This window comes from Silene latifolia, chromosome 5 (genome assembly GCF_048544455.1).
Source record: "Silene latifolia isolate original U9 population chromosome 5, ASM4854445v1, whole genome shotgun sequence".
Taxonomy (NCBI): Eukaryota; Viridiplantae; Streptophyta; class Magnoliopsida; order Caryophyllales; family Caryophyllaceae; genus Silene; species Silene latifolia.
This window is the reverse complement of record NC_133530.1, coordinates 74,426,196-74,443,028: the sequence shown is the minus strand read 5'-3', so window position 1 is coordinate 74,443,028 and position 16,833 is coordinate 74,426,196. Positions and strand designations below refer to the sequence as shown.

The 16,833-nt window shown below is 34.4% G+C and overlaps 2 protein-coding genes across 2 annotated transcripts; one reads left to right on the top strand and one right to left on the bottom strand.

Moving 5' to 3' along the window:
- The first annotated feature begins 5,063 nt into the window (after nucleotides 1-5,063).
- On the top strand, nucleotides 5,064-12,643 carry LOC141657561 (26S proteasome regulatory subunit 6A homolog). Its single transcript, XM_074464833.1, has 10 exons — nucleotides 5,064-5,315; nucleotides 5,443-5,559; nucleotides 6,984-7,091; nucleotides 7,301-7,492; nucleotides 7,588-7,779; nucleotides 10,540-10,658; nucleotides 10,843-10,930; nucleotides 11,118-11,237; nucleotides 11,353-11,493; nucleotides 12,355-12,643. The coding sequence occupies exons 1-10, from the start codon at nucleotides 5,211-5,213 to the stop codon at nucleotides 12,430-12,432; spliced, it is 1,260 nt and encodes a 419-aa protein (XP_074320934.1). The 5' UTR covers nucleotides 5,064-5,210; the 3' UTR covers nucleotides 12,433-12,643.
- Nucleotides 12,644-13,302: 659 nt separating this feature from the next.
- LOC141657560 (translationally-controlled tumor protein homolog) lies at nucleotides 13,303-15,270 on the bottom strand. The gene is made up of 5 exons (XM_074464832.1): nucleotides 15,093-15,270; nucleotides 14,328-14,401; nucleotides 14,101-14,226; nucleotides 13,799-13,956; nucleotides 13,303-13,629 (listed from the first exon to the last, which is right to left on the bottom strand). Exons 1-5 carry the CDS (start codon nucleotides 15,118-15,120, stop codon nucleotides 13,512-13,514), a joined length of 504 nt encoding a protein of 167 aa, XP_074320933.1. The 5' UTR covers nucleotides 15,121-15,270; the 3' UTR covers nucleotides 13,303-13,511.
- Nucleotides 15,271-16,833: the final 1,563 nt, after the last annotated feature.

The following is a 16,833-nucleotide window of genomic DNA, read 5'->3' as shown; positions in this document are numbered from 1 at the left end:
TTTGTGTAAATATAAGAAGGATATAAGGGTATTATTGGGAAAAAAAGCCCATTTATAGCATGTTACCATTGGTGTAGTACGACAGTATTAGGTAAGTGTTACCATTGGTCTGGTATGGAGGGAGTATTTATCGTTTTGGGTTGGTTCTGAAAATATTTGTCAAAATGGTGTCCACGTAGGTTCGAGTTTGCAAAACCTAAAACACGGAGTAAACACGCCATTGACAGTGGCGTGTTTGACGTTACTAAGAAAGTCCGTATCAAAAGAAATTAGGAAGTCCAGACACGCCATTAACAATGGCGGGTCTATTGAAATAGACACGCTATTTGAAAGGGTGTGTCTTTATACCGAGAAATCATACGCCGTCTGCCAGCCATTTACCTACCCCTTTTTACCTTTGCTTCAATGTTTCAGCCTCCATTCCAAGTCCTCCTCAATAGACACCATCCTACACCATAGTCATAGCCAATTTGCTCCACCACAAAATCAACCATTCCTAAGTCCTCTTCAATACATACCATCATACACCTCTTTTGGCTTCTTCCAATTCTACCTTCCATAACTCACCGTCACCGCAATCGAGCCACCATGGCCCCGCCCCTAAATCAACCACGACCACCACCACCTGTTCTCCTCTTGCCATTTTCGGATCACCAAACTCATTATTATGCACCAATCGATATCAATCACCAGTTCGAACCAGCATCAACTTGGTGTGGTTGATTTATGGAAAGGTAGAGGTACGAAATAGAGAATGATGGTTGCCGTGATATTTTGATTTGTGGCGGTGGTACTTTGATTTGTGAAAATGGTGATCGATTTGGCCTACCTCGATTTCATAGCAGCAGCTATTATAATTCCACCACCAACGTACCTCCGTCCTCCGTGCCGAAACCGACACATCTCGCACCATATCATCACCGAACTCAGACCACCACCTCCATCCGATGCATCTCCGGTGAACAACCAGGTAACCACCACTTGCATCTGCTCGCATACAACCTAGAAACGCCGGGTTCGTGTCACATCATACCACCATCAACGACAGCAGGCTTAAGTTGTGTGAGGTAGGGAGGACAAGGAGGATGGTTGATTGGCATAAATGTTACAGTACCATGTACTGTTTTCAATTGAAAATTTTTTATCCATGAGCCACGCCACTATCAATGGCATGTCTCCTCAAGTATACGTGTCGTTCCGTGTGGCGTGTTTGGCTTCCTAGTTTATTTCGCTATTGACCTTTTTGGTAACTTCAAACACGCCATTCCATATGGCGTGTTTACTCCGTGTTTTAGGTTTTGAAAACCCGAGCCTATGTGGATACTATTTTGACAAATACTTTCAAAACCGACTCAAAACGACAAATACTTTATTTTTTAGCATTATTTTAAAAATGGATTCATTAAAACATTAGTTTTATAAAACAATTACAACCATGAAATCATTACAAGATTTAATTAGAACCGTTTATAAAAATTAACTAGGTTTGTGACCCGTGAAATTCACGGGTTTATCTGTTTTAGTTTTGTTATTTTTATCGTATTGTTTATATTTGTCCGAGCAATTAGTTCATCCATTTAAAAAATGTAGTCTTGAAATACATAAAATTTAGTTAGTTTACGCCTTATTTCTTTGACAACTAAACTATATATTGTAATTTAGTTGTTGTTTTGATTAATATACTAATAACATGTGGCTTTAAAAAAAACAAAAAAATACCTTCAAATCATCAATGAGTTCAGTAATTCATGGCACCCATGTAAAAAAAAAATTAAATGGTTATGGTTGCGTTTTAATTAGATTGTATAGATTTTGTACTAAAATTTCTATGTGAAAGTTTGAACGTCCCTTGGTCATTTAGGATAAATAAAGTTAGTAAGTGCAGATGAAAGAGCAAATTAATGCATAATGTTGAATTATTTTCTCTTTTTTTTCTTTCTTTTTTTGAGAATGATAAATATCATAATGTAAGGAGCTTAAAACATATATGATTATAGGGTTTTTTATCTTCTCAATATTTTAATTCTCATAAATTATATTATTTTATAGTAACATAGTTATGAAATTTAATAAATGCTAGTCTTAGTATATCATCTATATCAATTTGTCAAAAATCCTAAATTTTAAATTTTTGCATAAATGATAAAATGAGAATATATTGTTAAACTTACCATATATGGGTTATTAATGTGTGCCCTTAGGGCACACGTTAGAAAAACCCTTTGTATATATACATTAGACAGATAATGTGACATGTATGCATAAATATTAGATAATAATTTACATTTAGCCAATATCTATGTCATAGGATTTTTTTGTCCAACTTGTTGATAAGATTGAGATCCTCGCAACTCCAAATTCATTCTATGAGAGCTATTATTTAAAGGCAAAATGATGAATAAAAAAGCAACACATACCCAAATAAAACATACTTTTAAAAGTGTCTGAAATCCTAAAAAAAAAATTATGAACCTAAAAACAATTAGTCATTCATATTCAATTTGTGTTGTCAATTTTATAGTTAGTTTATAATATAGTATTGAGTGGAACGGAAGGAGTATTTATTTATGCAATTCTAGTATTTTCTTCTTCATATAGTCTTCTTTCTCCAATGAAATATCCCTACAAAAAAAAACACTAAGTGATTAATAACAAACAATATGACGGAATTTGATTTATATAATATTAACCTTATCGTTATTAATTTAAGTTTTCCCGTAAATAATGAAAAAAGGAGGGCATTGAATCATAAAGATGTAAGTGTATTTACTTTTGAATAGCACAATTTCACAAATCTTAATAGCCCCTAAATGGAACAAAACAACATATATGAGAAGGTTAAAAATGTGAAGAATACTTCATAACCAATGGAACTTAAAAATAAATAAATAAATTATTAATTTAAAACCTTAATACACTTACCTTGATGTTGATAACATGATAAGAAAGATTATTGACACATACTTACAATTCTTTTGGCGATGGGGGCAAAAAGATATTGGCTTATTTTGGCTCACAAATGTTGTATTTCATCACACATTTATAGCCAAATGAGGATGCGTTTTATGACTTTTGGCGTCTTTTTTTATTATTATCAAATTTATTATATAAATTAATATGTGGCAAAGTTTTATGACTTTTGAGCATTCTTTTTCATTATTAACAAATTTAATATAGACATAAATATAGAGTAAGGAGAAATGAAATGTAAAAGGTTTGCTTTATTTTTTTTTCTTTATTTTTTTTTTTTACAAAATCCACATTGCATGAGAACTGTTTAGGGAGTTATCTTACGAAATTAAAAGATGGTAGATATTTTGCCTTGTTTTTTTATTTATAAATATATTTATAGATTTATATATGTATCCAATTAATGAAATTGAGCAAGTTTATTGCAATAAGATTTAAGAGGGAATTGCACATATAAATAGTTTGAAATTAGAGTGATACAAATTTTTATTTGTCGTTTAACCTATTCTAGTTTGAAAAACTAAAAGGTCAATGTTTAATGTTAAGTATTTTATTATTTGCTCTTAATCTTTACAAATTCTTTATTATTTTATAAACGGCGTAAAATTAGAATTATGTGATATTTATCTGTTGCTTAGAATACTCTAACAATAAAGTAGAAATTTGAAATTTAGTATGAATTTTGTTTGATTTTTAATTGTTGTTTAATTTATCTAGAAATTAAAAGGGCCAAATTTTAATGTTTGTTATGCTATTTGCATTTAATGTTTTAGATTTTTTTTTTGTCTCACAAATTTTATCATCCATCAAAAATATAAAAAAATTGAGGATATTTTTTATCACTTTTGAACATCCTTTTTCATTATTATCAAATTAAATATAGGCATAAATATAGAGCAAAGTTCATGACTTTTGAGCCTTATTTTTTTCATTATCATGACATAAATATTTGTGTTGATTATGTTCTAAATTCTACATAAAGATAATCTTTTTTTGTGAGACCGTTCTTTTGTATGACCGCAATATTTTCTCAATTTTTAAGTCACAAATACTTCTACTATTTTTAAGTTGATCCCAAAAATTTGTAAATATTACTTTGTAGGGTAATTTAGTTACTTGTAATGGTATAATTCAAAATAAACAGTGTTATATTAGAAATAGTCAGAGTTTCGGTGTTCATCATGTGGTAATTTTTTTATTATAGAAAATTATTTATAATTTATATTCATCTCCCCAAATAGGCTTTTACTTTTCTTGGTGGGGTACTAACTCAATTATCATTCAATGTATGTTTTTTTAGTAAGAATTATCCGTCAAGACGTCACTATTGTATTGTAATTTGTCACTAAGCAAATATTATATAATCAAATACAAAATACAAATTAATTGTAAAAATGACTCATGGAATAAAATTTAATGTTTTATGTGATCTTTTAAATTATATTGTATAAATTGATAATATGTGGATTATGATATTGCCATGTCACATTTAATTTGTCATGTCACATTAACCTTTTAATTATATTGTATATAGGATTATTTCCACTTTGGTGCCCTGAGGTTTGGCCTAATTCTGCTTTGGTGCCCTGAGTTTTGCATAATTCCACTTTAGTGTCCTGAGATTTGAACTACTTCCCACTTTGATGATCTATACATAACATTTTTAATATTTTATACTAAAAATAATATTTTGAACATAATAAATCAAGCTTTTTTGCATTATTATGTTGATTATTCTATTTTATACGTAATATAATATCTAATTTTGCACTTTAATTTACTAAAAATATAATTAATTAAAATAAAAGTTGACTATTTACATGTTTTAGGTAACCAAAATAAAATTTTATTTAAAACTTAGGTTACTAAAGTGGGAGGTAGTCCAAAACTCAGGACACTAAAGTAAAATTATGCAAACCTCAAGGCACTAAAGTGGAATTAGCCCAAACCTCAGGGCACCAAAGTGGAAATTTTCCTTGTATATATGTTCATTTCTTTCCCGGAAATGAAAAGAATCCGTACCCGTTTATACTCTTTATAGTAGAAACGACGGAGTGCATCAGTATAAAATTGTGTGCACTCTCTCGTCTACCGTATACTCGGGTCCCGGGTTAATTGATCCGTATTTTTTTTCTTTTCTTGCGCAACACTCTGTCTAGTTCTCTACTCCATAAGCCCTCTGTTATCACTTCTTCTCTGCAAAATTCCTCTTTTTCTCCATCGCTTCTTTCTCAACAACAATGGCGACGCCGATGGTTGAAGACGAAGATCAATTATCCCACTTATCTACCGAAGACGTTGTTCGTTCTTCGCGGATTCTCGATAACCAGATTCGCATTCTTAAGGTCTTTTCCTCTTCTCCTTCTAAAGTTCTAATTGCTCTTTCTGAAGTTGACGATATCTAATTTTTAGGGTTTCGAAATTGTATTTACTTAATTGGGTATTTTTCTGACGTTTTTTGATTGAAAATAGGACGAGGCGCGGAGGTCGACGCTGGAATTGGATTCATTCAAGGATAAGATTAAGGAGAATCAAGAGAAGATTAAGCTTAATAAACAACTTCCTTACCTTGTTGGAAATATCGTTGAGGTATTAATTTTCTTAATTTTCTCGTTTTACGGTTTTGGCGAGTAATTAAATTAGTTTGTATGAAATTGTTGCACTTCTAGGGTTTAATTTCGCTGAAAAATGATTGCTTCTTGCGTGTATTTGAGATGTTTGTGACTTATTTTAGTTGCTGCAAATTACTTCCTCCGTCCTAGTCATTTGTTTACTTATTCTTTTGATGAACAATTTGATCCTCCATAGTCAATTTGGTCAACTTGTCATCAAATAATTGGGTACTCTCCTCTTTCCTTGGTCTTTGCCAAAAACAAAGGTAAAAAAATGACGAAGTTAGGTTTGTTTGAAACTGATGTTGCACTCGTATGGTTCCGTTATCTGCAAGAAATGATTTAAGTTATTTAGCACATTATCTAAGAAACTAAGAAGTGAGTGTTTGCTTGATCGTTGTTGTTTGAACAATTTGTATGGTGTATGTGACCTGGTTTGGCTGTCACTTAAAGCCGTCAAGAAAAGAGAAAAAATAGCACTGCATTCGCTATCGCTTTCGCTTGAACACCAGGATTTAGAGTGGAACTTCAAATTCAAGGGGGTGTTGAGGTCTCTTCCCATATGTGTGTGGGGGGCATTGTCCCACATCGGTAGAAAAATATTAAAGTGACTAGCTTATAAGGTAAGTGGGCTACTCCTCCTATCACCAATTGGTTTTATGATGGAACATCACTTGCTTGTGTGCCGGTCTCTTGCACCTAATTCTATAGGCCCGCTGTGGAGGACTCAACAAAGGGAATACAAAGGGAAGTGAAAGAAAGTTAAAAACATTAGCCCGTGGCGATAGGGATACACTTGATAGTAGTGTGCTAGTTGGATGTGTGGGGAATTAGGGATACAAAAAAAAAAAAAAAAAAAAAAAAAAAAACAATCAAGGCGGAACAACCCAAAAAGTAGTGTGATCATGGGTGGGTGGGAATTATAGTTGTGTATCCTGTGGTCTGTGCTGGGTGGATGTGTGGGGAACTGGGGATATAAGAAAAAAACAATCAAGGTGAAACAACCAAAACGTTAAACACAAAAAGTTGTGTGTAATCTTTGGTTTTATTTAACACATGACTAAAATTGGATTTATGTTTTCAGTATGGAATGTATATTTGAAAGTGAAATCTTTTGTTTTATTAAAATGTATGCATATATTTGCGGGGCTACTTAGAGTTCATACATAACATCAGGCGGTCTGTTATGTCGATCCCTTGCGGTAATTGTTCTCGGGATGGACACAATTGTACAAGTTTAGAGTTATATCCGAAATTATCATTGTTTAACCTATATCGTAGTTTCTTATTTTCTTTTGTCTTGATGTACCAAGTATGTAATATCCAGTATCCACTCTGGGTGCTTTTTGGAGAAGTTATTAACTAAGCTTGTTTCTCTTCCTTTTTATTTTGTGAATGAAGATACTGGAGATGAACCCTGAAGATGAAGCTGAAGAAGATGGAGCTAATATTGATCTAAATTCACAACGGAAGGGGAACTGTGTTGTGCTCAAAACATCAACTCGACAGGTGTGCAATCTTATCTTCTCTGAGACTTCTGGATATGTTCTCTACGAAAATTTCTCAATATAGGCTGAGCAGAAACAGAATCATCAGTGACCCCTGGTGTATTGTTATTGTTGATGTAGTTGTAAATCATCTAATATAAGGATAAGGATGTTACTTCTTTGTACCATGTTGTTCATAGCATTTTTTGGTAATTTTCTTCTAAATTGCAGACTATATTTCTTCCTGTGGTTGGACTTGTCGATCCTGATAAGCTGAAGCCGGGTGACTTAGTCGGGGTTAACAAAGACAGTTATCTAATTCTTGACACTTTGCCTTCTGAATATGACTCTCGGGTAAAGGCCATGGAGGTTGATGAAAAGCCTACGGAGGATTACAGCGACATTGGAGGCTTGGAGAAACAGGTAAAATTGATTTTGGTTTGCTTACATAGTTACATGACTGGAAGTCTGAAACATGTAGCTTATATGACATATGACAAATTGTTTAAACTCATCAGATTCAAGAACTAGTTGAGGCAATAGTTTTACCAATGACACATAAAGAGAGGTTTCAGACTCTTGGGGTTCGGCCCCCAAAGGGAGTTCTTCTCTATGGACCTCCAGGCACAGGAAAAACGCTCATGGCACGAGCATGTGCAGCACAAACAAATGCCACTTTTCTGAAGTTAGCAGGTCCTCAACTCGTCCAGGTTGGTTCTTATTTACATATCCTATGTTTCTGCATATCATGTGACAGTTCAGACTTAATACAAAAACAAATAATCTGAAAGAGGTGGGTTATTGGTTCTCCTTTAGGTAATTCCGTAACTAGTTAATTTTCAGAAAATGGACTCAGATTTTGAATGGCCAAAACTGTCTGAGTTAGGGTAAGCTGAGGCTGCTTTTACCCGAATCTGACCCCAATGTGTTGCATAGAAATGTAGAACATTGCCTTCGAGACAGTGGCGTATTTTGCTAGGTCTTGCATCAAAATAAAGAAATGATACATCTCCAGTTGTACTGGAATTGTGTTGTACTCGGCTCAATTTTTTATCATATTTTTTTGTGGTCTTGTATCAGGATTACACTTTAACAAACGAGGGCGTTAAATTTTGCTTAGTCAGCTTATTTAGATGGCTTAAGTGGAAACTGCAAGCGGTTGTATTGACTCAATAACATGAACTACGGACAAATACTCTGACCCGAGAAATTATATTAGGTAAATTTAACAAAAATAACTCAACCTTTGATATGTCTTCCAGAAATAACCCAACCTTTTAACTTAAACAATAATAATCCAACCTTTGTATTTTTGTCACAAAAATATCTCAAAATCTCACCTAAACTAATTTCTACCTAATATTGAGAAATGATATTTTGTAAAATAGTTTCATAAATCTTTATATAAAGTTTATTAACACTACATAAAATCAAATAATCAAGTAGAAAATTAAAAAGATCCAAACTTTCATCTTCACCAAACTTTTATTCATTGAGAAATCACAAACATGGCTTATCAACTCTACAAATTTTCGCTAACATTAAAAAAGTTTGAAACTTGCAATCTTTTCCAAACTATTTCTTTTTTCAAAAAATTATATATTTGTTTTATTTATTAGTTTTCCATTTATAACTAAGGAAATTATAATGTTTCAATTTTTTTGGTTATGATTTTTTTTAAGTATGATATCGCAAAATAAATTTTATATAAAGATTTATGAAACTATTTTACAAAATATCATTTCTCAATATTAGGTAGAAATTACTTTAGGTGAGATTTTGGGACGATAATTTTGTGACAAAAATACAAAGGTTGGATTATTATTGTTGAAGTTAAAAGGTTGGGTTATTTCAGGAAGACATATTAAAGGTTGGGTTATTTTTGTTAAATTTCCCATTATATTAATACCTTTTTTTTTAAAAAAAAAAAAATTGCTCTTGAAAACACAAAGAATCCAAACATAGGAAATTGTATATGTTATCAATTTATCATAGTATGTCACCCTTCAAATAAATGTTAGGATGGTATTACTTTGGTACGACACTTGTAAACTTTTTTTTTTTTTGAAGGAAACTTATAAACTTGTCGTGTCATCAATCATAAAATATTTTTAGATTACTATTTACAGGGTTGATTGTGAGAGGCAATTACTAACAGAGGAGATTGAGTTTATGACTGATCCATAATATATTACTGCGTATAATATAATATTCCTTCCAAGTTTCAATAGATCGATTTGCATACGCAAAGTTGCTAATGTTTCCTAATTCTTGATGTTAAATGTTATAATACTTAATACTTAAGGATATTCTCCTTTACATGACTGGATGGTTCTTGGGAACTTGGTGGCAGTTATGAGGTGAATTGAGATAATTATTCTTCCTTGAATCTCTCTCTGTCTTTGATATCCGTCCATTATTATTTCCTATTTTGTACCCCCTCTATTCTAGATTTAGCCCCATTGGCTCACTTTCTGTGACGGGTAATGCGAGGCCATAGAGCTAACTCAATAAAATGGAGGGAGTATTAGTTCAAGGCTTCAACCTTTCTGAACGTCAGCCATCAAGAAGGATGCTTTATGCTTCAGGGGTTAATGACATTTCTAGAAAGAACTACTCAGTATTTTGAAGATTTTGGTTTTTAAATTGTGCCAAAGTATTTTACTTGAAAGACGCTTAAAATGTTTGTTGTTTCTTGAGATAGATTTAATTTAAATATTCTCTGTCTTGGTTATGTGTAACTATTGAGATTGCTACCAGTTTAATAATCAATACTAGTAGTTTTTTTGGCAGCTCTAAGGTTGAGATATGTGGCTGTGGAGTGATGGGCTGCAGTCTGGAGTATTAGATAAGGGTAGAAACTGTTAACATAATAGACTTGATAAGTTACGTGGAGCTGTGGAGGGGTGTCTTGGCTAGACATCCTAGTATTACAAAGGAACAAGGGCCGAAGGGTTAGTATAAGAGGGGATGCTGCATAGGTGAAGGGTTCAAGAAAATTGTCCCTCTTCACCGATCAACACTCGGAATATGCTCTACATACTCCAGTGGCCGAATGAAGACTTTTGCTCTATTTGTTGACTTCAATTCATAACCTTACAGAACATATACATCCTTTGTATTAACCTATTATGGCTTTATGACATGTAACTTCCATGGTGCTTCAAATCTCCAATTCTCTCACTTATTTTAACGTGACAATTTCTGACTTTTCTTGGTTGCGCATTTACATTAGCTCTAGCAGAGTCACCATGTAAAGTCTGTTTAAGTTGAATTTGCCTCTTTAAGTAGGTATTGGTACTAAGGTAGGCTCCGTACATTTGATCTGCCCTTACCCCTCTATATGCGGTAGCACTTGAGGTACTGGGTGATGTTGTTGCTGAAGCAGGCATTATTGTTTTAATATTGTTCTGATGGCATTACTAGTTTTCTGTATGTAATAGTCTGATTGTTATGTTTATTTGACATAGATGTTCATTGGAGATGGTGCGAAACTTGTACGTGATGCTTTTCAGCTTGCGAAAGAGAAGGCTCCTTGCATCATATTTATTGATGAAATTGATGCTATTGGAACCAAGCGTTTTGACAGGCAAGTGTTTGCTTCAGCAATATCCCTTGTCTTCCTTTTTGTTTGTATCTATACAACTGCTTTACCAATACTCTTTATGTTTTGACTTAGTAGCAATCCTCATTGCCATAGACCCTAATCCATGTGTCTAGACTCCACATCAACTCTAGAGGTTTCCATTTACATTGTGGTTCATGTGCTGCAGTGAAGTAAACGGTGATAGGGAGGTACAGCGAACCATGTTGGAGTTGCTGAATCAACTTGATGGCTTTAGTAGTGATGAGAGGATCAAGGTATGTTGTGTATAGCTATCATCTATAACTACTTTATCTGGTATTCCTCCAGATGTAAGATGGTTTCAATCTCTTACTGATTTTCTATGTTCTGTACTCGAGGAGAAACAGAAGTTTTCGTTAGGAGATTTCATGCATCACTCACTTATTGGAAAGTGGTATCAATGATTTCCAAATGTTTGACCAGGTCATTGCAGCTACTAATAGGGCAGATATTCTGGATCCTGCACTCATGCGTTCTGGTCGTCTTGACCGTAAAATCGAGTTCCCTCACCCGACCGAGGAGGCCAGAGCCCGAATTCTTCAGGTTTTTTTTTTCTGCAACTTACTGGCCTAGCAAATGTATCTGTAGATTGGTTGGTGTGTTTAAATATATTCCAACTTCATGGGTAATTATATCACTGATTTTGCATTGATTGCAGATTCACTCGAGAAAAATGAACGTTCACCCAGATGTCAACTTTGAAGAATTAGCACGATCCACAGATGACTTCAATGGTGCTCAGTTGAAAGCTGTTTGTGTAGAAGCGGGAATGTTAGCTCTACGCCGAGATGCTACAGAGGTATTTCTTTCTTCTCTCGCTCTCTCCTTCATCCGTTTGGTCCAAAAAGTCAACTATGTAATACTTGGAGACCCAGAAGGCACTTAGAATCTCTCCTTGTGCACAGTAATGGGATTTTCTACTTCATGCTTGCCTAGGCCTTTTCCCACATTTAGAAATTTAATTCGTCAGTTATTTGGTATAAACATTGATTTTTGGTTTGTTCCGCAATCCTTCCCCTGACAATCATCAGGATATAGTTTCAATTGAATGATTGAATCAATACCCATGGGTTCAGTCATTTCTATCGTTTCTTGGTTAATGGATTTAGACCTGAAATATTCTCGAGCCTACTACCACCCCTTGGTCTTACTCCCTCTGTCCCGGTCATTTGTGGTTCTATTCCATTTTGGGGTGTCTCACTCAATTGTTGTCCTTTCTATTTTAAGAATGAACTTCATGAACAATATGATTATTCACACTCAATTTGGTCCCACTTGTGATCTAGTAATTGGCCCCCTCCTCTTTTCTTGGTCTTTGTGCCAAAACCAAAGGACAACAATTGACCGGGACGATGGGAGTATTTTTTTTAAAAGAAAAAATTTGCATGTATTCATTCTCCGGAGGGGAATGATTCATTACACCCTGAACTTTCATAAATAAGGATAACCCGATGTAGGTTAACCTAAAAGATTATCGACTATTTGTTCTTCATGAATGCCAAGGAGCAGTGCAAAGTTCAAGCACATACCCAAACCTGGGGCTAATGTCTGTTCAATGTTTGTTCTTGGTATGTTAACAGTACCAACCAACCATGAAGAGTTCAGTGAACAGATTCGTCTCATAATTTATCTTATATGTTTTTGATTTTTTCTCTTATAGGTGAACCATGAAGACTTCAATGAAGGGATCATACAAGTTCAAGCGAAAAAGAAGGCTAGCTTGAACTATTACGCCTAGGACTTTTTTTTCCCATAGTTTCGATGATTCTTGTATTCTAAGTGTATTCTTGTATTCTAAGTTTATTATTGTACAACATACAAGTTTTTAGTTGAATTTTGTTTGGTTTGGTTATGTATACCAGAAATAACAATGATGATGATAAATCTGAATCGACTAGTTCAGTTTCGTTCTAATTACTCATTGCGAATATTATCTAGTTATGTTTCAACCTCGTAATTTGGTTTTCGAAATATAGATGACCCTTATATGGGAGTTTATTACACAATCAAAACTCAGCAATTCTCTTATAACAGCCAATATAAGGCTTCGGTCCAGAACCATAATGGTGTCAATTGCGTCAACTAAATCCTCAAAAACATGTGAAGTCGCAATCATTGAAAAACTTGCGGGGTTGTTTAAACACACACATGGAACCTCGTAAATGACTTGATGATGAACTTTGTTAATTAGTTTCCATGAGGGGTGATGATGATACGAGATATAGATTGTGAATAGCTTGAGTTCGACTGTCGTGAAAAGCTTGAGTTCTACTGTCAACCACAGTGGGCTTTTTTGCCTTCTCTTTACTAAGAAACTATTATCTGTTCTACACTTCGACCATGGCACCAACAACGGGTAACGGCCCTCTCTCAACTGAACCTCAAAATTATCGACAATTAGATAAGTTCACTGAAATTTGACGAAATTAAATAGACCTTTTCAGGAACAATTTAGTTTTGAAGTAACCGACTCTGGCTATTGCTGAAAGGTCCTTTAACAGAAAGGCTAACTGTCTAGCTTCATCAAATTTCAGTGACCTCATCTTATTGTCTGATTAGTTCCTGGGAAAGGCCTATCAAACAAAAGCTTAAATTGAATGATAGGGTATGGAGAAAGGAAAAGTTATAGCAACGCCGCAATACATTATCCAGAATTCCTCAATATAGCAAAAAAAAAAAAAAAAAAAAGCGACTCAGTAAGAGACGCTACACAATGTGGCCGTCCCAAAAAGTTTCAAACACAATAAGTTTACTCAAAGAAAGAACTAGAACTGAAGTAAAACACAAGCGCCTCCTACGAAGACATATAGCTCATCCTTAACACTTGACCTCCCTGAGACCGTGAGCAAAGTACAGGAAAGTTGGGTCAGCTGCACCTTCTTTGTAGTATGCAAAGACTGTGGCCGCGTCATCATGCATGCTCTCGCCAACAAAGCTGTGCAGGGAAACACATCATATCAGGAAAAGTTTTAACGTTTTATCGTGCCGCTTGTTGTTTTGTTAAGGCAATAAAACGGCTGAGACTTTGGTGAGAGTAATTTAAGCTGAGATTAATTTAAGCTTTATTGACAAAGTGCGAAAACAAGAGAGTGCAAAAAACATACAATTGGAGGTCACTAAGCTTTGACATGAGGAACTTGGTTGCCGGCTCAACATTCTTCTTGAAAATAGCAGCAGCCTCGTCGTCCAACTTAGGTGTCAGATTTTTGATGTATTTCTTGACCCATCCAACAAATGTCTTCTTGTCAAAAGGTGGTTGCTCCTAAGATTAAATAAATAAACAAAAATCAAAATAGTAACAACACACAAAATTCTTCGATATACCCTAAGGCCGAAGTCCCTAAGCAATCTTTGAAATTTTCTTTGAAACCTAACCGCCCTTTTACACAATTCAACAAACTGATACCTGAAGTCTGAAGGTGTCGACGATGTCAACAACCTTCACAGTCTGGTCATCAACACCTTCATCCTCACCACCTTCAGCAGAAGGGTTGGCGCCAATGTCAACCTCAAGAGCTCCTTGAATGACCCACTGCAAAAAAACCATACAACATCACTAATTGATTAAGCACTGCATCGAACAACAGCATCCACAACAAGATAATTCCGAAGAAAGATCAATACAATTCTTACCTTTCCTTCTACCTCCCACAAAACTCCCTCAAAGAGCTCCTTGTAGGGGAATGAGTCCGAGAGTAGCTCATCGCCTAAACACAATAATAAGTTCAACAATCAAATAAATACCCCAAAAATATATACAAATTTCAATTAAAGCAACTGACACAGTTTTAGACGGGATAAATGTCATTATCACCAGTACGTCAATAAACCGAAGATTGAAACCCAAATCTAACTCTGCGAACTTGTGATTAATCAAGAGCATAAATGATCCAAACCCAAGAAACCAAGAAACTAAGAGTAACACAAGTCGGTATTAACCCAAAACATGTAACTTAACATTAAAACTAAACACTAAACAAAGTTAACATATTTCGCTTATAAAGAAAAGCGTACCAATAACCACTACGCAAATTCTTATATACGGCGGTATTACACGAGTTTATTGTCAAACGGGTTCTTTTAATAACTATTTTTATCTACTAACATGGTTCTATTTAGATCCGTTTTACACTGTATTTATGTAAAACCGGCTCACACAAGCCCAACTCAATTTGTCTAGAATACTACTTCGTCTATCTGTCATGTTGCTGCAGAATTGAATTGGGCTCCTAATTTTTCACAGAAACAGATAGAACAAGCATGCAATTAAGCCAAACGAAGCATATTTCAATCAAAATCGCCTAATAACCGAATATATATTCGAAAAAAACATTGAAACATGAGAATTTAGTGAAGAAACTTTAAGAAGATGAAGAATAAAGAAGAGAGAATATATACCAGAAAGCTTATCCTGATAAACAAGCATGATTACAGTCGCAAATTCTGTTTTTAATTGTGTGTTTTGTTTTGATCAGAGAATTCTCGGAGGAGGGACAAAGAGACAAAGGGAAGGTATGTTTGCAAACACAGCCGTTTGATGTATGTATATTTATACAAACTATGGGTGTTTGAGATATGGTATGAGTTGTATATCAAAAATCAAGAAATATTAGGAAAGTATACTAAAGAATTTATTCTCGTCCTCCATTTCAACTCCATGACATTTGGACATCATTTGGGGTGAATGATGTTCTTTAAGCGTGAAATGAAATTTGTCGAAAGAAATTGATTAAAAGATTCGTTTGGATGGTAAATGAAAACGAGTTATAATCAACTTTTAGTTTCACTTATTTAAATTTAATATCAAATACTTTTATAAAAATAAAATCGAACGTTTATAATAATAAAATATATATTTTATTAAATTTAAATAACGTGTCCCGTGTCCTAAATTTCAGATCTTATTTGATTGTCCGTGTTTTGGTGCTACCTAGGTTGTGTATATCAAAAATCAAGAAATATTAGGAAAGTATACTAAAGAATATTAGGATAGGAAAACTATTTGGAATTGGAATAATTTTTATTTTTTTTTGGCTAAGTAAGGATTATTCACCAAATTAATTAAATTTTTGGGTTGGTTTTAAATAATATGGAGTCAATAAGTCACGTTATCATTCTGATCACTTAAAAAAAAAAAAAAATTCAACAGGTAGGTAAAGCCGCTGAGATCCGGACACCTTGCATCCTTATCATTTTGTGGTACCTATTGCAAGTTTTTTTTTTGTTGCCAATGAAAGCCGCTCGCGTGTTAGCAACTATTTTTCTGAAAGTTACAACATGTTTGGAAGATGGATTTTGTGGAGCCGCTAGGAACCGCTGCGTCACTTACTCGATCGAGTAAGTGTGTTTTACGGGCTGAGTTTGACGGGTTTTGTTAATAATACGAGATTAATATAAAAGGGTGTTATTATTTCTTAAACATCTTTTCAATTTCCTAAAATTTTCAAGAGACGATTAGAGGTTACGTGCTTTGCTTCTCTCGTATTATTGGCAAATTCCTAAGCTACGTTCGTCAGATCATCTTGTTCTTTACATCGTTGCGATCGTCGTGTCGGGAGTAAGTTCCTTTTATAATTTATGTAGTGTTTCGTTGAGTTTCTTTAAAACCCTAATTGGGTAATGTTGGGGGTTTTGGGTGATTTCTATGGTTATGGTGGTAATTGTATGTATGTATGTTATAGGAGGAGGATTCGTTGAGGAGAGATTCTGATTAGCTGCTTGATCGTCTGTGGTGTTGCTATTTCAGTGTTGCTATTTCAGGTAGGGTTTCCCTACTCAGTTTTGGTTACATAATGTAATGGTGATTGTTGTTGTTGTTGTTGTTGTTGTTGTTGTTGTTGTTGTTGTTGTTGTTGTTGTTGTTGTTGATTAATTATAGTATTGAATTGGTTTTGGTGATTGTTGATAGTATAATGTTGATTGGTTGTGTAACTGTCTGTGATCTTCGGGGTACGTCCCTGGCTGAGTGGAGTCACTTGCGGGAGTGGCTTCACGCTCTTGATTCGCCTTCTGTGGAACCCGCCACAGAAGGGATGTGCACATTAATGAACATGGGTTTATCGCTCGGATGAGATGAGCGAGGCTTAGGTGGGAACGCCTGCGGTCCCCCACTGGCGGCGAGGAGTACTTGTTGCGATGG